We start from the raw sequence: 26,752 nt of genomic DNA, 5'->3' as shown, positions 1-26,752 counted from the left end.
TTCTGTTCTAATCTGTGGTGGTCGAGTGGTTAACTGGGTTGCGAGTTCGAAACCTACGTGGGGCAGTTGCCAGGTACTGACCGTAGGCCGGTGGTTTTTCTCCGGGTACTCTTCACTTTCATCCATCTCCAAAACCTGGCACATCCTTAAATGACCCTGGCTGTTAATAGGACGCTAAATAAACCAAACCAAACGGTTCAAATATTCCATTTGTTACTATTTGTCATGGAAATTCACAATTATGGCAGTGTCGTATACTAAAGAGGAAGAGGGGGGGGGGGGGGGGGGGGGGGGGGGGAGATATCTCAATATCTCAGCTTGTAAGAGCATGTAATGAGTCTCCCATATGTTGTTCAGTGAGGTAGTCACCAACTACTACAAGGATACCCCACCTCAAAATGACCCTGGCTGTTCACGGGGCAATAAACCCAGCAAACAAACAAGCATACTAAAGACATGTACATATATATGAAATTATTTCCTGCAGTAAAATTTACATAAAGGACTTAAATTGATAAATTACAAACAATCACTGAATTGTTCAGAGATGACTACGTGCCATAAAAAACTAGAACTGTCGCCAGGATGGCTGACTAATACCCCCGCAATCTGCACGAGTCAATGGTGAATTGGAACTGTTAATTAGAGGCTAACTAAGATAACCCAGTAATATAGTGACCAGTTGCCATAGCAACCATAATTTTGAAAAAAAAAGAAAGTGGCATACACATCTACACATGGTCCTCTATATTTGTGTGAAGTTTCATTGAAATCAGCCTTTCAGTTTAGGAGGAGTTGTCTGGACAAAGTTAAGTTATGGTTCATATCGGAAAACCTGTTTATAGTGACCAGTTGCCATAACAACCATAATTTTGAGAAAAATTAAAACGCATGCACATCTACACATGGTCCTCTATATTTGTGTGAAGTTTCATTGAAATCAGGCTTTCAGTTTAGGAGGAGTTGTCCGGACAAACTTAAAGTTATGGTTCTTATCAGAAAACCTGTTTATAGTGACCAGTTGCCATGGCAACCATAATTTTGAAAAAAAAGGAAAGTGGCATGCACATCTACACATGGTCCTCTATATTTGTGTGAAGTTTCATTGAAATTGGCCATTTAGTTTAGGAGGAGTTGTCCGGACAAACTTTTTAAGTTATGGTTCTTATCAGAAAACCTGTTTATAGTGACCAGTTGCCATAGCAACCATAATTTTGAGAAAAATAAAGTGGCATGCACATATACACATGATCATTAATATTTGTGTGAAGTTTCATCGGAAATGGCCCATCAGTTTAGGAGGAGTTGTCCGGACAAAATGCGTCTACAGACAGACGTACGGACGGACGGACAGACAACCTGATTCCAGTATACCCCCCTAACTTCGTTGCGGGGGTATAATAATCTTCAACAATACATAATTGTTTTTGGAAATCTCCAGTCACTGGTGCGTAGCATCAATAGATAATTGTGAAATACATTGTCATTGGTTACGTAATTCAACAGCTGATTGTAAAATATTGTGTCATTTTGTGTGCATAGCTCTTCCTCGGAAAGCCATTTTATGGCGTGCCTCTCGATGCTTTTCCTGGACTTTCTGAAAATGTTTCAGGAGATCTGTGAAGTTGATCTTTGACACTAGGGGACGCTGCTCTTGTAGGCTTTTGCCTTTGTGCCTGTAAAGATATTAGTAAGAAGAATACTACAGGGTGGAACAATAATTATATGACAGTCCCAGGACAAAAAGAAAACAGAATTTTTTTTTTTTTTAAAGTGCATTTTTGTATCAAGTGAATACAAAATACTGAAATATCAGATTCACTTTCTAATCAAAATACCAATGAGAGAGTACAATTTTATGTCATAGCAAAATTTTACAAACAAGTTTGAACATTGGTTGAAAACTGAGAATGATGATGATCTGCAGAGATACAGATGTCTGGATAATCACTGATGTCAAATCAAAACTCAGGAAAGCAACACCATATACTATAGTTATTAAGCCAATGGAGTTTCAAGAAATTTGCTAAAAAATTGTGGGGGGAGATTGCAAGATAAGTTTCAAAAATACTGAAAATAATCAGTAATAACATTTGCACCAGTTCTTGATCTGACATTACCCATCAACCCCCTCTACATGTCTCCATACACCAGTTCTTGGTCTGACATTACCCATCAACCCCCTCTACATGTCCCCATACACCAGTTCCTAGTCTGACATTACCCATCAACCCCCTCTACCTGTCCCCCATACACCAGTTCTTGGTCTGACATTACCCATCAACCCCCTCTACATGTCCCCATACACCAGTTCTTGGTCTGACATTACCCATCAACCCCCTCTACATGTCCCCATACACCAGTTCTTGATCTGACATTACCCATCAACCCCCTCTACATGTCCCCAATACACCAGTTCTTGGTCTGACATTACCCATCAACCCCCTCTACATGTCCCCAATACACCAGTTCTTGGTCTGACATTACCCATCAACCCCCTCTACATGTCCCCAATACACCAGTTCTTGGTCTGACATTACCCATCAACCCCCTCTACATGTCCCCAATACACCAGTTCTTGGTCTGACATTACCCATCAACCCCCTCTACGTGTCTCCCATACACCAGTTCTTGGTCTGACATTACCCATCAACCCCCTCTACATGTCTCCCATACACCAGTTCTTGGTCTGACATTACCCATCAACCCCCTCTACATGTCCCCATACACCAGTTCTTGGTCTGACATTACCCATCAACCCCTCTACATATCCCCCCATACACCAGTTCTTGGTCTGACATTACCCATCAACCCCCTCTACATGTCCCCATACACCAGTTCTTGGTCTGACATTACCCATCAACCCCCTCTACATATCCCCATACACCAGTTCTTGGTCTGACATTACCCATCAACTCCCTCTACATGTCCACCATACACCAGTTCTTGGTCTGACATTACACATGAACCCCCTCTACATGTCCCATACACCAGTTCTTGGTCTGACATTACCCATCAACCCCTCTACATGTCCCCCATACACCAGTTCTTGGTCTGACATTACCCATCAACCCCCTCTACATGTCCTCCATACACCAGTTCTTGGTCTGACATTACCCACCAACCCCTTCTACATGTCCACCATTCACCAGTTCTTGGTCTGACATTACCCATCAACCCCCTCTACATGTCCACCATTCACCAGTTCTTGGTCTGACATTACCCATCAACCCCTCTACATGTCCACCATTCACCAGTTCTTGGTCTGACATTACCCATCAACACCCTCTACATGTCCCCATACACCAATTCTTGGTCTGACATTACCCATCGACCCCCTCTACATGTCCCCATACACCAATTCTTGGTCTGACATTACCCCTGAACTCCCTCTACATGTCCCCATACACCAGTTCTTGGTCTGATATTACCCATCAACCCCCTCTACATGTCCCCATACACCAGTTCTTGATCTGACATTACCCATCAACCCCCTCTACATGTCCCCAATACACCAGTTCTTGGTCTGACATTACCCATCAACCCCCTCTACATGTCCCCAATACACCAGTTCTTGGTCTGACATTACCCATCAACCCCCTCTACATGTCCCCAATACACCAGTTCTTGATCTGACATTACCCATCAACCCCCTCTACATGTCCCCAATACACCAGTTCTTGGTCTGACATTACCCATCAACCCCCTCTACATGTCCCCAATACACCAGTTCTTGGTCTGACATTACCCATCAACCCCCTCTGCATGTCCCCATACACCGATTCTTGGTCTGACATTACCCATCAACCCCCTCTACATGTCCCCCATCTGGTTAAAAACTTACTTATCATAAATAGTGGCTAGTTGATAATGTGGTATACAATCTAGACGATATCGCAGAAGTTTGAAGGCTTCAGACTGAGGCAGCAACATGAGAAGACCGTATAGGCTCTTGATGAGATCTTGGTTGTTGTGAACATCTAGAAGCTGCAGACGCAGATCTGGAAATGATATAATCACAGGATTGTATGTTCACAAGATGCAGATGCAGATTGATCTTGAATATAATGGACTGTTTCTTAAAGAGGAGTAGTAGAAGGCCGCTGGAACCCTCTAATTTTGGATCTCGTTGGCCATATCTGACAAAAGTTGGAAACATTTCCTTTAATTGGCGACCTCATTGACTATATCTGGACCAAAATATCAGTTTTTAATTAAAGAAGAACGATTAATATTTTAAAGCTTAAATTTCATTTCCCTTTATGGGCTTGGATTTTTTCCTCAGTTACAATAAGATCTTGTTACATATTGTTATGTACTCAAAGTTGTGCATCGACAAATACCTACAGGCAAATATAGGAGATTCTATTAGCTGGACTAACTTGTCAATCTCTTTCAAAAAGTCAACTGTAACCTCTAGGTTTCCACTGAAAAGGAGTCAAGGATAAATGTTTACAGTAAGGGAGAGTTTCTGCTCATCTGTCTACAAGAGAGTGTCTTCTCACCTGTCTACATGAGAGTGTCTACTCACCTGTCAACAAGAGAGTGTCTACTGATCACCTGTCTACAAGAGAGTGTCTACTCACCTGTCTACAAGAGAGTGTCTACTCACCTGTCTACAGGAGTGTGTCTACTCACCTGTCTACAAGAGAGTGTCTACTCACCTGTCTACAAGAGAGTGTCTACTCACCTGTCTACATGAGAGTGTCTGCTCATCTGTCTACAAGAGAGTGTCTACTCACCTGTCTACAAGAGAGTGTCTACTCACCTGTCTACAAGAGAGTGTCTACTCACCTGTCTACAAGAGAGTGTCTGCTCACCTGTCTACAAGAGAGTGTCTACTCACCTGTCTACAAGAGAGTGTCTACTCACCTGTCTACAAGAGAGTGTCTGCTCACCTGTCTACAAGAGAGTGTCTACTCACCTGTCTACAAGAGAGTTTCTGTTCACCTGTCTACAAGAGAGTGTCTGCTCACCTGTCTACATGAGAGTGTCTACTCACCTGTCTACAAGAGAGTGTCTACTCACCTGTGTACAAGTGAGTGTTTCGACAGACTCACTGTATTCAATGACTGATGGTTTAAATATGAATGAATTCAGTAATATGACATATTTTAGAAGGCAATATCAGACCCTCAATGCAAGTGACTCTGTAATAGGAGAGGAAATATGCACGGCTAGACCGGGGTTCAAAATGGGACCTCCGTACATTAGCAGAATGCTCTACCAATTGAGCTACATGGTTGCTGGCGTTCATCCCAGTCCAGTTACGCTTCAACTCCATACCCGAAGTAAGCCATGTACTAAGTGAGAAATTCCAGTGAGCAGTAATACAGAGAATCAACCCAAAGAAATTTCTCTTCTTTGATGTACTAGGTTGGTCAAAGGTCAAAATGAAGATGTATATACGAAATTGAGCTCTCTTTTTCTTTGATGTAGACTAAAGGTCAAAATGTAGGTCAAAGCGCCCTAAGTTTGATACACGACACACCATCTCACCTAGATGAACCCATGTCCCAAAAGTGAAGTTCTGTGACAATTAGTGTAGAAGATAGAGCCTGGACAGGATAAAGAACGGAAAGACAGATGGACACAATGCATACTATTGCACCCCCCCCCCCCCCCCCCCCCCCTCCTCTTAATGAATCTAAATGAGTAGGCTCTCACAGACTTGCAGTTTCTAACAAGAGGCCCAATAGGCCTGCATTGTAAACCTAGTATACATTTCTTTGATGATACGAGACTGTATAGTTGCCAAATATTCGTAAGGGTTTTAATTTTCATTTAAAATTTAAATAAAAAAAAAATAAAAAACCAGCTAGTTTTAATGTAAATAAAGAATCAACATCATGGAAACATGATATATTTAGCCAACATGTAAAAAAACATTGAGGCAGACTAAACTCAGAAATCTATGAATAAATTACAGACAAACTTTATGGGGTCTCCATCCCAGGAATCTACTAGGCATACATTATGATTCTAGGCCTTTTGGTTAACCAGGAGAAGTCATTTGAATGTTTTAACAAAGTTGATACATGTGACCTTGAACATGGGCCAAGGTTTTCTCTATCAACACATATTTGGTGCTCTATCCCAGGAATCAACTGGCCAAATAACATGAATCAAGGCATTTTGGTTAATCAGAAAAAGCTGCTTGAATGTTTTACCTCTGTAACGTTGAATATAGGTCAAGGTCATTCCTTTTTGCACACTTTGTGGGGCTCTATCCTAGAAACTTACCAGCCAAACATCATGATTCCAGACCTTTTGGATAACCAAAGGAAGCTGTTTTGATTAATTTGACCCCTGTGATCTTGAATATAAATCCAGGTAATTTCGTAAATTTTGTTGGGGTCCATTTCAGAAACCTACCAATCAAATATCATGATTCTAGGCCTATTGTGAGGAGAAGCCATTTGTTAATGCTTAAACAACTTTGACCCTGTAACCTTGAATATCAGTCAAGGTCAATTCTTTTTGCAAATGTTGTGGGGTTCAATCCCAGGAACCCAACAGCCAAAAATCATGGCTTTTTTGTTTATGAGAAGATCTCGCTTCAATGGAAAAGTTGACGGTGGCTGCAACACTATGACAAAACCTTACTTGAAGATCTGCCAGGTGAGCTAAAAATAGATGGAACTCGTTAAATCCGAGATAATGTAAACTGAAAGGATACAATGATAGCAGAAGGTCACAGGCATGTCGGTAGTTCTGGGACAGGTAGCACAGCGATACCGTGGCAACAGGGCTGTGACACCAGGACTTGTACAAACAGCAGAACAAAACACAGCTCTCCTACAACATACAACACGTCTGTATCAATGACCTACAACATACAACATGTCTGTATCAATGACCTACAACATACAACATGTCTGTATCAATGAGATGTGTACTGAGAAACTTGATTTGAAGGTTTACCTGTGTACTGAGAGACTTTGAGTTGAAGATTTACCTGTGTACTTAAAGAATTGAGTTGAAGATTTACCTGTGTACTGAGAAACTTTGAGTTGAAGATTTACCTGTGTACTGAGAGACTTTGAGTTGAAGGTTTACCTGTGTACTGAGAGACTTGAGTTGAAGGTTTACCTGTGTACTGAGAGACTTGAGTTGAAGGTTTACCTGTGTACTGACTTGAGTTGAAGGTTTACCTGTGTACTGAGAAACTTGAGTTGAAGGTTTACCTGTGTACTGAGAGACTTGAGTTGAAGGTTTATCTGTGTACTGACTTGAGTTGAAGGTTTACCTGTGTACTTAGAAACTTGAGTTGAAGGTTTACCTGTGTACTGAGAGACTTGAGTTGAAGGTTTACCTGTGTACTGACTTGAGTTGAAGGTTTACCTTTGTACTGACTTGAGTTGAAGATTTACCTGTGTACTGAGAAACTGCAGTTGAAGATTTTCCTGTGTACTGAGAGACTTTGAGTTGAAGGTTTACTTGTGTACTGAGAGACTTAAGTGGAAGATTTACCTGTGTACTGAGAGACTTGAGTTGAAAGTTTACCTGTGTACTGAGAGACTTAAGTGGAAGATTTTCCTGTGTACTGAGAGACTTTGAGTTGAAGGTTTACCTGTGTATTGAGAGACTTGAGTTGAAGACTTACCTGTGTACTGAGAGACTTGAGTTGATTCCTCATATCAAACAGTTCTGTTGATGTAAGAAGGATGGTGTTGAGGCTCTGTACCATCTTACAAGCAAAATTCACATCCTCTTCCTCCACAAGAATCTGGGATAATGACTGGAATACGTCTACAGCATTTAACAGCTGTGACAACTGTCTGAAATATACAGCATTTAACAGCAGTGACAACTGTCTGAAATATACAGCATTTAACAGCTGTGACAACTGTCTGAAATATACAGCATTTAACAGGTGTGACAACTGTCTGAAATATACAGCATTTAACAGCAGTGACAACTGTCTGAAATATACAGCATTTAACAGCAGTGACAACTGTCTGAAATATACAGCATTTAACAGCTGTGACAACTGTCTGAAATATACAGCATTTAACAGCTGTGACAACTGTCTGAAATATACAGCATTAAACAGCTGTGATAACTGTCTGAAATATACAGCATTTAACAGCTGTGACAACTGTCTGAAATATACAGCATTAAACAGCTGTGACAACTGTCTGAAATATACAGCATTTAACAGCTATGACAACTGTCTGAAATATACAGCATTAAACAGCTGTGATAACTGTCTGAAATATACAGCATTTAACAGCTGTGACAACTGTCTGAAATATACAGCATTAAACAGCTGTGACAACTGTCTGAAATATACAGCATTTAACAGCTTTGACAACTGTCTGAAATTTACAACATTTAACAGCTGTGACAACTGTCAGAAATATACAACATTTAACAGCTGTGACAACTGTCTGAAATATACAGCATTTAACAGCTGTGACAACTGTCTGAAATATACAGCATTAAACAGCTGTGATAACTGTCTGAAATATACAGCATTTAACAGCTGTGACAACGGTCTGAAATATACAGCATTTAACAGCTGTGACAACTGTCTGAAATATACAGCATTTAACGGCTGTGACAACTGTCTGAAATATACAGCATTTAACAGCTATGACAACTGTCTGAAATATACAGCATTTAACAGCTGTGACAACTATCTGAAATATACAGCATTTAACAGCTGTGACAACTATCTAAAATACACAGCATTTAACAGCTGTGACAAGTGTCTGAAATTTACAACATTTAACAGCTGTGACAACTGTCTGAAATATACAGCATTAAACAGCTGTGATAACTGTCTGAAATATACAGCATTTAACAGCTGTGACAACTGTCTGAAATATACAGCATTAAACAGCTGTGACAACTGTCTGAAATATACAGCATTTAACAGCTATGACAACTGTCTGAAATATACAGCATTAAACAGCTGTGATAACTGTCTGAAATATACAGCATTTAACAGCTGTGACAACTGTCTGAAATATACAGCATTAAACAGCTGTGACAACTGTCTGAAATATACAGCATTTAACAGCTTTGACAACTGTCTGAAATTTACAACATTTAACAGCTGTGACAACTGTCAGAAATATACAACATTTAACAGCTGTGACAACTGTCTGAAATATACAGCATTTAACAGCTGTGACAACTGTCTGAAATATACAGCATTAAACAGCTGTGATAACTGTCTGAAATATACAGCATTTAACAGCTGTGACAACGGTCTGAAATATACAGCATTTAACAGCTGTGACAACTGTCTGAAATATACAGCATTTAACGGCTGTGACAACTGTCTGAAATATACAGCATTTAACAGCTATGACAACTGTCTGAAATATACAGCATTTAACAGCTGTGACAACTATCTGAAATATACAGCATTTAACAGCTGTGACAACTATCTAAAATACACAGCATTTAACAGCTGTGACAAGTGTCTGAAATTTACAACATTTAACAGCTGTGACAACTGTCTGAAATTTACAACATTTAACAGCTGTGAGAACTGTCTGAAATATACAGCATTTAACAGCTGTGACAACTATCTAAAATACACAGCATTTAACAGCTGTGACAACTATCTGAAATATACAACATTTAACAGCTGTGACAACTGTCTGAAATATACAGCATTTATTAGCTGTGACAACTGTCTGAAATATACAGCATTTAACAGCTGTGAAAACTGTCTGAAATATACAGCATTTAACAGCTGTGAGAACTGTCTGAAATTTACAACATTTAACAGCTGTGACAACTGTCTGAAATATCCATGTACACCATTTAACAGCTGTGACAACTGTATTAAATATACAGCATTAAACAGCTGTGACAACTGTCTGAAATATACAGCATTTAACAGCTTTGACAACTGTCTGAAATATACAGCATTTAACAGCTGTGAGAACTGTCTGAAATATACAGCATTTATTAGCTGTGACAACTGTCTGAAATATACAGCATTTAACAGCTGTGAGAACTGTCTGAAATATACAGCATTTAACAGCTGTGAGAACTGTCTGAAATTTACAACATTTAACAGCTGTGACAACTGTCTGAAATATACAACAAAAACATGAATCGACACAGGTAGGGAGTGTCGAACCACACACCCCAGATCTTCACCTGAGGTTACATGGCTGGCACTCTGAGAAATCGTAGTCCTGCTTTATCAACTGTCTAAAATGTACAACGCATACTACAATATTGTCCTAAATGTATACATTAACATAGACTTGTGACAGTTGTCAACAATATAAGAATTATACACTTCATACTTTTGTCTTAAATGTAAAAAACAATCAATTATCCAGATGTGAAAGTTAGCTTTGTCAGTTTTCTGAAATACACAATTTGTTGGGTTTTCTGAAATATAGAAAACTGTTGGTTTTCTGAAATATAAAAAACTTTGTCGGTTTTCAGAAATATGAAAAACTTTATCTGTTTTCTGAAACACACAAAAATTAAGTCAGTTTTCTGAAATACATGTACACAAAACTATGTCAGTTTTCGGGAATATAAAAAAACTATTTTAGTTTTCTGAAATATAAAAATCTTTGTCAGTTTTCTGAAATATAGAAAACTGTGTTTGTTTTCTGAAATATACAAAATTTTGTCGGTTTTCTGAAATAAAGAAAACCGCACAAAAATTAAGTCAGTTTTCTAAAATATACAAAACTTTGTCAGTTTTCTGAAATACAGAAAATTTTGTCAGTTTTCTGAAATATACAAATCTTTGACAGTTTTCTGAAATATATAAAACTTTATAAAACATGAAGAACACAGGTAGTAGAGGTGAGACTGAAGAACAAACCTTATGATGAAGTACCCTCTCTCCTCTGGCTCAAGTAAATTCTGGTCTTTTTTGAACAAATCCAACAACGCCTTCATGAATTTAGTGAAATACATGTTAAGTCCTGATCTAAATTCACTTGTCTCCTCCTCTTTGGTTTTCACTTTGTTTGCAGATTTAGATGATGGAGTTGTCTGCCCTTCTTTACTTTTGCCCTTTGACCCTGGGTTTTGTCCTGGTTGCTCCTGATGAACTAGATACCCTGCAGGGTTAGATGAAATTTCAGCAAGTGTTTCTAAATCTAGAAGCACAACCTGTAAAAAGAAAATTGATCATCTTCATCCAAACACCACTTTCTCTTACTCAGCCAAGATACCTGTCTTCCTATCTCAGGCCTAAATTTGTATTTTTCAACAAAAAGAAAAAAAGTTATGATAGTATTTTTCACAAATCAAAATTGGTAAAATGATATCATTAAGCTGATGATACACATTACAAGGGCTAGTTAGCTTAAGATATCAAACTGTCTGATTCCAATTCAAAATATCCTTCATGTGGCCACAATTGTTGCCATGTTATTTATATAGGCTAAGGACATACATAATTATGATACTTATATTACCAGAGCATGTTCATGTTTGCTTCTGATGGGTGAGCTAAAGAAAAATGGCCTGCCCAAGCTGGGGCGCCAACTAAGAACCTCTGGCTGTTCCAGCAGTTTGGGGTTATATACCAACAGTAGTACACATCAAGCAAAAACAAGATGGCTAACACATACCTCTGTGGAGGTATCGGACAGTGTGGTCAAGAGGACTGGGAAAAATCTGTCCACATGCTGGAATGTCTGGAAAAAAAGAAAAAGTCTGAATATTCACATTTAACAAGACCACCAGCAATGTGATAATGCATAATTATGGTAAAGACACAGCATGAAACAGAGAAAAGCAATAGGCTGTAAGGTCCACGGGACCTGTATCACCCACCTAAATATTCCGGTAATTATGGAAAAGCACACTTAACTTACATCATACACATATTTTCCCCATTTTGGGATATACCTTTCTTCACCATTTATTTCTGTTAGCTTCTTCCTTTAACTAAATGTAGTGTTCTGGTTCAAAAGAAAGTTCAGAGCAAATTAAAATACTGACAAGTCAGCAAGGGCCCCTACATGCGACTTTATATATCCCCCACAATCATTAGGAAGCCATCTGCCAATTTTGCAGAGTTTCAGTTAGACATTTGACATTTGGACTTCAAAAGTAAATGCAAGTAGGAAGTGAAATATCAACTGATTCGACTCTTGTTTCCTTCCACCTGCATATACTGGTATAAAACTCAGTTGTAAAGTTTGATTCAATTCATCTAATCAAGAACCTCTGTCAATGATGAAACTTAAGTGAACCTAAATGAAATATTACAAAATAATTTGACCTTGACCTTTGATTTAGTGTCCTTGACTTTTGGTCAGTTGACCTATTGCTTAATTCTGACTAACTATGCTTCATAATGTCATTACAAAATGTTCATCAGTGAAAAAAAAAAAAAAAATTGACCATGACCTTTGAACTTGACTTCTGGTCAGGAGACTTGTTTAATTCCAACCCACTGTTTATAAAAAATTCTCCTTCACCCAAGGTTGCTAAAGGACAAAAATGGACCAAATCCGTTCATTCCTACAGAAAAATGATTAAAAGAATTTGCTATATTAAGAAGGGTTACCAGTGTTCTTTGAATAGAAAAGTTGTTACCAAGGTAACAGTTGTACACCTTTCATGGTTATTTAACTAGATTTAGTTTCCTCTTGTTACCTCATTTAGCAGTTTACCTTATTTAGCAAGATTAATTTCCTGTTATAACCTTATTTGGTAGATTAGATTCTTGTTATTACCTTATTTGGTAGATTAGTTTCCTGTATTTACCTTATTTGGTAGATTAATTTCCTGTTATTACCTTATTTGGTAGATTAATTTCCTGTTTTTACCTTATTTGGTAGATTAATTTCCTGTTATTACCTTATTTGGGAGATTAATTTCCTGTTATTACCTTATTTAGCAAGATTAATATCCTGTTATAACCTTATTTGGGAGGTAAGTTATCTGTTCTTACCTTATTTGGAATGTCAGTTGCCTGTTCTTACCTTATTTGGAATGTCAGTTGCCCGTTCTTACCTTATTTGGAAGGTCAGTTGCCTGTTCTTACCTTATTTGGAATGTCAGTTGCCTGTTCTTACCTTATTTGGTACCTTGAGTAAGAGATGAGACAGCCACTCCAGAGCAGCGATTCTGGTTCTTAAGCTCTGGTGTTCTAACATTCGGCATAGCACGGAAATTACATTTGCTACATTAAGTCTAATTGCACTGAAAAATAAAACCCAGAAGATATGGTATTATGTTTGCTGTTTCATATAAAATCTAATATTGATTTAATTGTATATGTGAGTTTATGAATATTTAATGAGGTATTGAGTAATTATATATTCTCACCTGCTTTTTGTTATAACAGGGCTGTCCTCATGATTGGTCGCCTGTGTGTCCGGATTCTGACTGTCAGGTTTGACAGGACTCCCTAGGGTGGGGTCAGGGTTGACTTGACTCCCTTGGGTTGGGTCAGGGTTGACTGGACTCCCTAGGACCGGGGTAGGTAGATCATCCTCCTCACATATCAGGTTCAGCAGGGCAAGATTTAAGTGTTTGGCAGCCTCACTCACACTAACAGGGTTAAGTGTCAATAATATTTCAGCTGGTGCAAACAAGAACTGATGATGACAAAAGCTTTCCTAACGTATATTTGAGCACTCTGACTTCAGATTTATTTTCATTCACCAGCTAAACTAGTTTGTTCCGCACATTATCCATCCTAAAAAACTTTGTTAGAAATCAAACAAGGTCAATTATTTGAACAAACTTGGTAGCCCTTCACCCCAGTATGATACAGGCCCAATATGAAGTTCCTGGGCCTCTTGGTTATTGAGAAGAAGTTGTTTAAATGAAAAAGTTGACGCCGGACGGACGACAGACGCCGCACCATGGCATAAGCTCACTTGCCCTTCGGGCAGGTGAGCTAATAAAAAAACTGCTTAAATTTTTAATATATTTGACCTCAGCTTCCTTAAATTAAAAATGGCAGTCAACCAAATAAGCAAGCTATGACAAAATCCATCACTCATGGGGCTACATATCCTTAAAAAAATAAGGAGTTGTCGAAATATTAATGATTTACTTTAGACACTTTTTAATTCCTGAGCTGTGACATGATATACATGTATGTACCTTACGGTTGGGTTCAGGACAATTGGAACCTTGAAAACATTGAACGAGTTATGACTAAAAATCTAAAGTTTGAACTTAAGTTATGATTAAATACAAATTAACTTTTTACAAACTGAAGTCAAAATTTCTCTACAGTGACAATTAGAAGCAGTTTGAGCTTTCTGGATATATTAATTCTGAAGTTACACATAGAATCTTGGTTGAAATTATAATTTGGACAAGAAAACTCTACTTTTAACAATAGTTACATTAGAACTATACTTTTTCCAGAAGAGGAAAAGATTTTGGAGTGCCTCATCTGCATGAATTTTGGTTTCTACTGATGAATTATCAGCCACTTGGCCCCAAAACTAGGTCTGAACCATGTTGTATTTTCTTAATTACATAATGTATCAGTTATGATTTTTTTATTTGATCCTGATAAACCTATGAAATTAACTTTTAGAGAGGACAATTGTTAGTTTACGGGATCAATCCAGAAAATTGATCCGTTGAAAAGATTTATTTTTGGGATCATCCCAAAAAAACAGCTTTACAGAAAAATTTATTGGATATGGATCAATTATGAAAACCTTATTATGTATATTACCATACTTGACCTGTTATTGTTTACGTGGCTCAAGGTTGTTTCTTTCAATAGCCCGTTACCTCAGCAAGATTGAGACGAAATATTTCAATTCAGACAACAAGCCTCATTTAGAATTCAATTTTGAAGGTTTTCATTTTAAAACATTAAACAGATCCTAACTGACAAAATGTCATGGACAGAGATGATTCTACAACTTTTTTAATGATCTGTTAGTTTAGTGATGTCTTCAAGGATACGAGCGAGTGATGTGGCCCTCTGTAGCGAGACAAGGCAGCACAGCATGTATGATCCCTGACGTATACTGGAGCATGGTCCGCTCGGCTTGGGCCACAAACTCCTGGAGCCAGCAGATGGCTGTATACTGAATCAGCGGATCTGTCAATCATATATACCAGGTATATATATTGATCAAATACAAATACATGCATGTTAAGTGTAGATCAGAGTCTATAAGCATATATACATATACGCAATATGGTACGATGGTTTCATAGCATTCAATGTCAAGGTCAATCATGGTTGGTTAAATGCTTTTACATGGCTTCATTTACTGCCTTTGATGTCAACTGCACAAACGATCTCTACTTGACAGACACGGGAATCTCAGACAGGGAAAGTGAAAACAACATACGATCAGAGAGGCTGTGAGTAATGAGGATATTGGCCATTCCCTCGTAGTTGACACCTGACTGAGTCTTTTTGATACCATTCAGGAATTCTTGTAGGACGTTTTGGCACCTGTGCATAATACATAAAGTATACATTGAAAATTCAAGCATGCGACATATTTCAAATACTGTAAATGTACTTATTTTAGCGCAGTCAAATTTTAGCGCAAACACAGAAAATTGTAAAATATGATTTATTAGCGTGGACGTGAATTAGCACAGTCATCCCGACTACGCTAAAATAAATCCGGAAAATATTTCAGTTCTAAAATTAGGCACCGACAAAACATGCAAGCACTGACAGACAACCCGTGTTCTAAAACTAGACACCGACTTAAAATGCGACCACTGACAGATGTCTGAATAGACGACCCGTGTTCTACAGGTAAGTCACTAGTGAACTGTTTTCATTAAAATGACATGTGAGTTGTAGTTGTTATGTTATGTTATTTATTATCTTCCCAAAGCCGATTTCAGTATTCTGTTTGATATCAATGGAATATTCTAGCTAGTAATGGTATCGACAATTGATGGCCGCCGGCTTGCATTGACTACCGTTATACGGTAAATATTCAGTTTTAAATTCAAAATTTTAGCTCTGTACATGAATTAGCGCTCCACAAAGAGCGCGAAAAGCGCTAAAATTAAACTACCGCTAAAATAAGTACGTTTACAGTACTCACAAGGAAATTCAAACCTGTACTTTAATATCAACTATCCTGTCGGCATTTTGAGCACAATCAGAGAGTTGATAACATCCAGTACATCAATGTATGATAAGAGTTTGTCTAGATGTATAGATACAGGGAGCTATTGTAATAGAATAGAAAACATGCCACAACCAGACCGGGACTCGAACCCCGGACCTTTGAACTCTAGACGGAGGCTCTTACTATTTGAGCTATCTGGTCACCACCGTGTAGCCCAGTCCACTGTATACATACTATATTGATTCCCTACCCTGATATAGTAACTTTAGAAGCAATGGAGGAATGGAGGGGAAAAATAAATGTGACACTTACCAGCTACTTGCTAAATATCCCTACTCCCCTATGAGAATGACTTTGGGTCAAGCTACTGGCTATAAATATCCCTACTCCCATGTGAGAATGACCCAGCAGGCAACACAAAAATGGAAGCATTAAGAATAGTACGGTAGTTGTTTCATGCCTGATTAGTCAAAACTATTTTCCTGAGGCCTGCACAGAGGGCAAAAAGTTTTGATCAAAGACGTTAAAAGCATAAAACAAATAGTTAATTACCCGAAAAACCCAAAATAATCAAATACAGGCCATCCAGATAGAGACATCTTTATAATTCATTTGATATACAGTATACCCAAACAGTCCTTAAGCAGACATACTATTAATGTTGGCAATCACGACCACAGAAGACGAACAATGTTTCATCATAAGCTTTTGAATGTTTCATGCCAAACTTAATTCGAGTTGACTTGTTGAAATTTTCCTATGAAACATGACAACTGAGCTGATATCATGCTGTTTGCATAAAGCAGTTAAAATGGAAGACAGTGCATGTTATCACAAAATCAAAAGGCCCATGAACCTGACCGGTCATCTGACTATAAAGACCTTAGTATAAGTACATTGTATAGCAATACTGAGAACAATTCACAAAAAATAACAACACACGGTCAAGACTATGTTGGGATAATTCCTAGTAGGTTTCATCTAAATCTGATTGATAGAACTAGAGAAGAAGTTAAATACCCCGGGTATGTGTGTTTTTTAACAAAAAAAAAACTATGATTGCAAAATCATAAATATTCAAACATAAAAATCAAAATAAAATGACCAATGTTTCTCTCATATCTCGCCATGTTGGATAGAGTTTGCCCATGTAAGATAGCGTTGTAAGATAAATCTATCTTACATAGCATTTCACGCGCGCGGATTAATCTGCGTTCAAGGGGGACAACTCTCACAATGTCGTCTGCTTGTGTTCACATCCGACAGTCCTTATCGTCGGTGTCGGTTTTGAAACGTTGGACTTAACTATAAAAATACATACATTCTTAGATAAATATATATCATATCAGCAGTAAATCAATAGGGCTACACGGTTAAACGATTAGACATTTCATCTGAGCGAACATATAACTCTGTTACTGTAACAAACAGTTAGACTACGCCTACAGGCCTGTTGTAACAGTTACAGTACAATACAGACTTGCCTACCCGACAGATTTGTCATTTGTCATTAAAAACATGTAAACACACACAATCACCTGGCAATGACAGGAAGTAAAATAAAAGCCATACATAAAAAAATATAAAAAAAGAAAATGTCAAACGTCACAACCTATGAAATGGTTCCGTTTGCGTCAGCAGGGGGCCCTGGAATTTGTTTACTCTAGATTTCTACTGTACTGTCAGTAACTGTTAGGCCTACTCAGTAACCTGTGTATTTGGAAGTTGGGAATTGGCTCTTAAATGAACGAACATTCGGTAAAAATGACACCCCTCGATGTTCATATAAAAATATTTATTTTAATTGTAACTCAGAGTCTATATTTGTGTAGAGTAACCATGAAAACTAACTGCCATCCTAGCCTTTCAATATGATCATCGTTAGCCTATCGACTGACCTACCTTCGTCATTCCATCAAGACAACCGGTTAAACACATATAATCCTATGTCACAGAAAAGATCGAATACTCGTATAGAGTCACTGTTCGAGGGTTCACACACGAAGTTGCCAAAATCACAGTGAATTTAAAATTACCAGCCACGAAGCATCGCCGCGTCATGGCGATCGAGATCGACATCACTCTCAATACCTATCCTTGAACTATGAATGGAATTCCAATGACAGTCGTGACGTCATGCAGTGACGTAGTATTTTATAAAAAAAAATTTGACTTGACATTTAAAAGTACAGTGTGTTCTGTGAAATGATTAAATATGTCGAGGTGCAAATCAAATTATATGTAAAGTTGGAAAACTCATTTCAGCGTTGTCTTTCAGTATTGTTGATAGAACTTCTTTTTCTCGGATGTTGACAATTTGATCACGGCCACGTAAAAGTCGGTCAAGTTACGGTAATTTTTATCGGCGAATTGTTGATTCGTTCATCACTTAACCACAAAATGAATGAAATGTGTGTGCAAACATAGTTTGCCAAAATAGGGTATGATCTTTCAGAATATCACAAGTATATTTAGTAAAAACGTCAAATAAAGAAATTAAAAAATTGAAGAAAATGGATGGCTGAGGGACACTTTCGCCAGAAATTCGGCAAGCCTCGGGTTTCACCACATTTTGTGACCCCTCGTGTGGAATATCCCTATCCTACATATACACATATGAAAGAGTCTTATAATCATCCATGTTGGTATTTAGACCAACTTGATCAGGACCAGCTCAGGATCATTCCTGACAAGTTTCGACAAAAATCACACTTTTGTAACCAGAAAAGTTCAAAATATATTTTTCAAAATGATGGTCATATTGGCTTCCTTTCCTTAACATCCCCACTATAATTTTTTAGCTCAATGGCAACAATGGAACGGGAGGTTTTGAAATGTATTTTTACAAGATGGCGGCCATCTTGGATTTTGAAATTAACTGAAAAATAACAACACTTGGTCTGGACCATTTCAGAATCATTCCTGGCAAGCTTGATGTAATTAGATCCCACAGGTGGAATTTGAAAAGAAATTAAATCTGTGAAAAGTATATGGACAGAACACAGTGCACAACGACAGACGACATGATGGTCATCCTGACCCTTTGGGTCAGATCAGATGACCTCAACATCTCTTACATTTTGCTGATTTCCGGGTTTGGGTCACCGAGAATCTCAAAAAGACCATGTAATATTTCAGGTAGTAGTACGAGCATATTGATGTCTGGAACGGCATCTAGGACGGCAATCTGTAGTACAGAAAACATACTTAGTAACAATTTATCAACAAGTCATGATAGACCTAACAACCTATCAATATATGACGATGAACCTAATTATAAAATAGAGCATTCTGAAACCTGTATGTTCCTCTTCCTGATCGTGATTTGACATCATATTTGTTGAAATTCAAAAATTCATAGAAAAATTAGATGGATTTTTCGAGTGTAACAATTTAATAAAACAGCATTAATTTTTGTCCTTAATTATAGAACTTTGATGGAAAACAGTGTTACAGTGTAATGAAACAGCATTAATTTGTGTCCTTAATTATAGAACTTTGATGGAAAACAGTGTTACAGTGTAATGAAAGTGCATTAATTTTTGTCCTTAATTATAGAACTTTGATGGAAAATATTATCATCTTAATTAATTCAAAAAACAAATGAATGACAATCTTTGATAAACTGCGATAATTGGAGTAACAAAGCAATTTAATCCTCAGATCATGGAGGGGACATAACAGCCCAGGCCCAATGAGCATCAGTTGCCATTATTAAAATAAACATTAACAAATATTTTTGTCTTAAATCAATCTAACAATACAAATTAAATATAATCAGAATTCTGCTTAAAGATTTTGTCTCAAGTTACTTACAAAGTATTATCGATAACCTAAAGCTGATTGGCATGGATTCTTACCCAAGAAACGGTGAATTGATATGGATACTAGCCCACAAAACCATGGGTTGGTGTGGATAATTACCACAAAACAATGTATTGGCGCGTGGATACTTATCCAAAAAATGATGGCTTGGCATGGATAATTATCCACAAAATGATGGCTTGGCATGGATAATTATCCATAAAATGATGGCATGGCATGGAAAATTACCCACAAAACAATGGCTTAGCGTGGATATATCATTATCCATGGATAATTACCAACAAAACGTTGGCTTGGGGTGGATATTTATGAATAAAACGTTGACCTAGGATGGATATCTATCCCAAAAACATTGGCCTAGAATTGATACCTATTCACAAAACATTGGCTTGGTGTGGATACGTACCCATGACACGATGAACTGGCGTGGATATTGTTGCTTAACATACAATTTTTCTCGCAAAATTGGAATGAATGCCCGTAGATCAAAGGCTGAGCTTTCGGTTACGATGTCCTGTGGAGATGACATAATTACATTAAATACTCGAGATCATCCATCAAGGTACTGTAACGTGCACATGGAAACTGAAGATCAATAATTAAAAAAATATAATGGAACTGTTTTTGTTAAATGTAAACTTTGTTAATTTCATTTTACGACAAATGCAAAACAACTTATACTAACTTATATCAATCATGCTTGTTGATCCAGATTGAACCCTGTGTGGGGTCTTACTGTGGGAGGAAATCATATAGTACCCGGAGAAAACCTACACGGTCGGGCAGGTAACCCTATATATACCTTTTCATGTGATCGCGGTTTTATTATGATCTATTGATTTTAAATGTTTCCCTATAAATGTATATAATTAATTTTTCTTTGTTTTCATGGTAAATACTCAAATGTGATTGGTCGAAAAATTCTTTTCATTCTTCTATGAAAGAAATTCCGAGAATGGCGCGAAAAATGTGACGTCACAATACGACAATTGACGATGCGCATTGATTTGAGAAAAAGAATCCCATTCAAAACCAGTAAAATTGTACATAAAACATGTTTTAAATTAGAAAATCATTTTCAAAAATTAATTATAAGCGTTGATGTCAATATTTTTTTAGTTTCATCAGGGTATGAAACAAATTTTGTTTGCAAACTGTATGAATCCGCAGAGCGGATTCTTAGAGAAGTTTGCAAACAAAATTTGTTTCATACCCCGATGAAACTAAAAAAAAATGACATCAATGCTTAATTGATTTTAAATGTTTCCCTATAAATGTATATATAAAGAAATTCATGTTCTTTCCGAATGATACATGTAACTACAGTCAAACCTCGATGATTCGAACTTCGTTGATTCAAATTTCTCGCTGTATCGAACTTTTTGCTTGGTCCCGAATTTTCCCACTATATAACACTACTAAAGAAACTATGTATGATTCGAATTTTTATAAATCGAAGTTTTCGATGTATCGAACTTTTTTTCATGACCCGTTAGCTATGATATTATAGGTAATTGACATCTCATGATTCGAACAAAAAAATTACCTGTACTGACCACTGGACAGGTGTTTGTCGTGACCCCTGCGGCAAGATTTCACACCTCTCCCCCAAATGCCCTGACTGACAATAGGGATAACGATAGCGTGTGTTGTCACTCCCGGTCATGGGGTTAATTAATAATCAGACCAAATTGATAGATAAAAGGTGTATTTAGAAGCCATGACATTTAATCACTCCGGTAAAACATTTCGGTAGTCGTCTCTGATAATCTCCGCCACCATTGAAATCAGCGGTCGGTGAGTAAATTTTACGGAACTGTAAAACAACTGGACCAATTTTAAACACAAACAATTAGCGATGGCTTCACTCATATTCAAAGTGTCACGTTTCAAACTTATACATAAATATCCAAGTAAATCGATTATTTGTCATTCAATCATGCATTCTCCAACCGATCGGCATTCCGTATTTTATATGCACATAACGTAAACGCACGTGTCTTTAGCAGAAAAGCCTAACGACTTACGTAAGTGTACATTGTACTTCTTTTGCTTTATCTGTTAAACGCGATATAAGTGTTTTGTAACCGATACATATTTTGTTTAATTAATAAAATGCTTAGGTATAATTAATGAAAAGAATTTTTATTTTGTTGTGTTTGAGGTATAAATTAACTAAACTTTTCGATGTGAGCCTGACAGGCGACGATCAACACGAAGACACTGAGGACATGTAACGTTAACGGATATGGTCATTATCAAGAAAACATCGATCTATTGTCAACCATGAATAATTCGAAGTCCCGCTGTTTCGAAGTTTTTCTGTTAGTCCCTTGAACTTCGAAACATCGAAGTTTGACTGTATATACAATTATTCTATGAGTACCTGCATGTTCGTTACTATAACTCTTATCCAATTACATTGTATGTATTTCAAGATATCATGTTATCTGTTGATTAATGTATATTATGTTTTGTATGTTGTTATAGAGGGCCATATGTAAGATTAGCACATGCTAAATATGTCACCCTCAGAAAATAAAGTATTATTATTATTAAGTGTGTTACCAATGTGCCGCATAAAAGTTACATCGTACAGATAGTTTAAAAACTAAGCAGGCACTAAGTAACTATAATTATTGTTTAAAACGTGTTTGTTTATCATTTACATTACAACTGCTAAAACTATTTCGCTGGTAAAATATAGGTTTGTTTTTATGCTGATAAGCATTATAAAACGCTTTCAAATTTTCTTGATTTCTTTTTAAATGAAGTCATCACTTTTGAGATTTATTTTTGTGAGAAGTCAATTAATTTCTGTTAATTATTTAATAATTTATCCATGCAGCACCAGAGCAGCCTCCTGATGGATTCCGACAGAGACCATACCCTCTGCCATATACTACTAAAATCTAGTCTAAAAATGCTTGTTGTTTATCATAATTCGCAGAAACAGGACAATTTTTACATACCGGTTATGCTTATATAATATTGCAAAACTAACCTTGATCAGTCTGTCGAGGAGCTCAGTTCCATTCTTGACGTTCTGGTCGGTGTCTGAGGATAACTGTGGAATAATTACAGCAATCGTCACACATACAATATTCTGTTGTTTTCTTTTAAATTAAGAGTCTAAATTTAGCATGTTACAGTAGATTATGACATAATGTTCTACATTGTTAGATGAAGAAATCTGGTCTAACAAAGCATGCATTGTTCTGTAGTGTGTAATCGTTTATATTTAATTAATGAACACAATTTATAATTTGTTCAAATGACACATAGAAAATATAGTTCAACTTCATCATATATGAACCGAAATATAATGCAAAATGAACTGTTAAGGAAACATATATAATAAAAATGAAAGTGAAAGTTATTATACATATGAACCAACAGAAGGGTTTTCCCAGTGACGTCACACAGTTTTGGTGTGCGGCATTTGTCTAGTCTATCCTACTGAGTAGGCTTAGGGCATGGCCCCAATCGGAGTCTGATTCAAATATGATTCTCCTAACAACTGCAAAAGTTACTCCCCTTTGTACATAAAAAGCAGTCCCGGACCTGAGGTCACTCGGTGCACCTATATGGGATGGAGTTAACCCACATGGGTGTTCTACATGGGACTAATAGAATCTAACATGGGTCTGTTCTGTAGACAGGGATATCTCAACCCGAGTGTAAGAGTTTGGCCAGTCAGCATGAGGCTTGTCAAGTGCAGGTTGCCAAACTCTTACACGAGGGTTGAGATATCCTTGTTTGCTGAACAGACCCATGTTTGATTATTTTTCTCACATACTTGCAAGCATATGTCAGCTTTTATGAAACTTTTCATCGCGCCATCTGCAATGCCCATTGCAATGTGCGTCAAAATTAATGACGTCATCATTTAAGACATAGTTACTCAACGTAAAATGATGACGATACGTTATTGTGAGCAGCGTCATATAGCGCGTGCCGACTGTCTTTACCCCCCCGTGTAAGATTGATTTATCTTTTCCCTGGCAACTGTGGGATAATCCTGTGAAGTATGTGAGAAAAATGTATCTTACATATGCAAAGGTCTAACAAAGCATGCATTATTCTATAATTAATTTTTCTTTGTTTTCATGGTAAATACTCAAATGTGATTGGTCGAAAAAAAAATTTCATTCTTCTATGAGAGAAATTCTGAGAATCATGAATGGCACGAAAAATGTGGCGTCACAATACGACAATTGACGTTGTGTATTGATTTGAGAAAAAGAATCCCATTTAAAACCAGTAAAATTGTACATAAGACATGTTTTAAATTAGAAAATCATTTTCAAAAATTAATTATAAGCGTTGATGTCAATTATTTTTTAGTTTCATCGGGGTATGAAACAAATTTTGTTTGCAAACTTCTGTAAGAATCCGCTACGCGGATTCATACAGTTTGCAAACAAAACTTGTTTTATACCCCGATGAAACTAAAAAACAAATGACATCAATGCTTAAATAGTGTATAATGTTAATACATAATAATAATTTTTTTTATAGCTTTGTTTGGGGCTTAAATTTCTTACCTTACTCAGGCCATCAAAAATCTCATTGAAGTAAGGAAGGACAAATCCCCGACAGACTTTTGAGATGTTGTATAAAGCTTCACAGGCATAGTACCTCACTCTACTGTCCTGGTCAGTGAAGGAGTCCAGTACAGGCTTGACAAGCTCCGCCACATAATTAGTCGACTCCTAGCAACAAAACGTCAATGTCATATCACATAATAGAAGAAGCTCAGAAAGTCTTAAACTGGAAATTAATAGAACTTGAAGAATTCACCCGATATTTTAGCAAAAGAGTGACTGCAAACTTCAACATACAAAAATTGCATTACTGGTGTAATATTCAATGTTTAAACCTGTGTAATGAAGGACCAATAGGCAGCCTGCATATACATGTGTTAGGGAAAGATCAGCACTTTTCAAGAACTAGCAATAACAAAACTTGTTGAAGAACAGATAGAGGAACATGGAGCAATTTGAAGAGATGGTGGCCACTAAACAATTTATAACCAGCAGGCCGTTTTTCTTAGTGACCCTTACAATATATCTTTCACATTTAATTTTGATTTTGGTATCACTGTAGTTTGTACAGACTTTCCACCTCAAAATTCAAGCACTTTTCAAGCATCTTCCATCACTTTTTCTCAATCTCCTAGTGCAGTTTTTGTCCACTTAATTTGTATGGAATGGAGATAATTTTTATCTTTAATGATTTAAATTGTGTCAGGTAAGCAAATTTAAAGTTCTCAAAAGACTGAGCCCGAAATGAATAACCATGCATGCATCGCAATCAAGATATTATCAAAAATTTAAGTAAATAATTAATGTTGATGATTGAAATCTTTTTATAATTTTCTTGTAACAAACTACCCATTTTTAAGGAATCTGAAAAAAGCATATTTATATCAAGTACGCATTTTTCCCACACTGACCGAAAATTCCAGCACTTTTTATCATCTGTCTGAACCATGTATCACCAGAGATCACAGAAACAGTTAACTGCAACCTTTCTGTTGTTTTGATCAAACCTAACCTTTCCTAGAGCAATGGCTGTAGCTGCCAAACCTATGACACCACCTTTCCGTGAGTTAGGGTTGTGGGACAATGCCAGGTCTTCACCAAGAACTTTCAGGACCCGCTGAATCTGAACAGTCTGGCCAGTAACCGAGAAATCTCTCACCATCCTAAATTAAAAGTAAACACAGACATCATTAAAGATTTTTTTAAAAAATCCTAGCAACAATCAGAACAAACATCCAACAATAACAAAATCTATTTGTACTCTGATCTATGCAGAGACTAACCAAGCGTACCTTATGCCAGAATCATCATGAAAGGGATGCTTCTGTGCAGACCACACAACCACGCCATATCGGATTGACTCTATCACTTATATAGTTTGCTACGGAACACAGAGTGAATATGGATATTGAATAATTGCTACAATGAAATTACTCAAATACGACTGAAAATGCACAACTAGACTAAAAATATTCATTTCACTGCTTCAAATGTGAATACATGATAAAAAGTTATATCCGCAGCATTCTCTGCTAGATATAAGGAAACACTTTTCTGAACATATATATCCAGATTTGCCTAAGCTACCGTACCATTTAAAGACACATTAATTTATGAAAATGTAAATAATATTTTACTTAAGTTGAAGATGTTAACTGTCATGAACGTGTTGCAGTTGGCTACTTATATAAGAAACCAATTGATGTTACTGTAACTGTAAGTATTGCATCAATTTTTGGTATTTTCCCAAATGCAATTAATTTTATTTTTGCATTGGTATCAACCATGGGTTTCCGACGATGAATTTTTCATAACCATTAATAAAATGAGATTTGGACATTTTTTTTATGTTAAGTTTAAATTGATTTTGGTTATTTATAGGAACAGAGCTACATTTGTATGTATACCTCAATTTGTGTATAATTGGTAAGTTAACGTATTATACGCAAGCCGGTGGTTTCCGCAAACCTTATTCAGTCATCACGATGGGTCTATCACGATCACTTGACCTACCTTTCAACTTCCAGAGCTCCCATTTTGCGCTTCTCATATAACTTGTCATTCAGATTTCGCACACATATTGCCGTCAGAGGCGCAAAGTCTTTGTCGTTTCCACTCATGGCCCTATTTGCAACATCTGTTGTCGTACGTCACGATTTTTTCAATGACAATCATATAACAACCCCGTAAACCTAAAGAAGAAGAAGATAAATATATTCATCCCTGGAGGCTGCCATTTTGATTATCACGTGATTTTTGGCCGGGCCGTTGTGTAAATAAAAATAATTAGATACGCATGCTATATAAATAGATATTTTATCTTAAAGCAATAAGAATCAATGATAGTAA

The 26,752-nt window shown here is 37.0% G+C and overlaps 1 protein-coding gene across 1 annotated transcript; it reads right to left on the bottom strand.

Moving 5' to 3' along the window:
- Positions 1-1,303: 1,303 nt before the first annotated feature.
- Positions 1,304-26,675, bottom strand: LOC117337518 (protein VAC14 homolog). The gene is made up of 17 exons (XM_033898532.1): positions 26,417-26,675; positions 25,416-25,566; positions 24,404-24,571; positions 22,861-22,923; positions 20,263-20,370; positions 19,109-19,218; positions 15,285-15,391; positions 14,890-15,028; positions 13,279-13,503; positions 13,026-13,152; positions 11,571-11,636; positions 10,814-11,106; positions 7,607-7,781; positions 6,680-6,798; positions 4,348-4,427; positions 3,845-4,001; positions 1,304-1,676 (listed from the first exon to the last, which is right to left on the bottom strand). Exons 1-17 carry the CDS (start codon positions 26,521-26,523, stop codon positions 1,526-1,528), a joined length of 2,346 nt encoding a protein of 781 aa, XP_033754423.1. The 5' UTR covers positions 26,524-26,675; the 3' UTR covers positions 1,304-1,525.
- Between the last annotated feature and the right edge of the window lie 77 nt (positions 26,676-26,752).

Source organism: Pecten maximus, chromosome 11, assembly GCF_902652985.1.
Source record: "Pecten maximus chromosome 11, xPecMax1.1, whole genome shotgun sequence".
Classification (NCBI taxonomy): Eukaryota; Metazoa; Mollusca; class Bivalvia; order Pectinida; family Pectinidae; genus Pecten; species Pecten maximus.
Note: the sequence above shows the minus strand (reverse complement) of the source record. Positions and strands in the feature narration are given on the sequence as shown.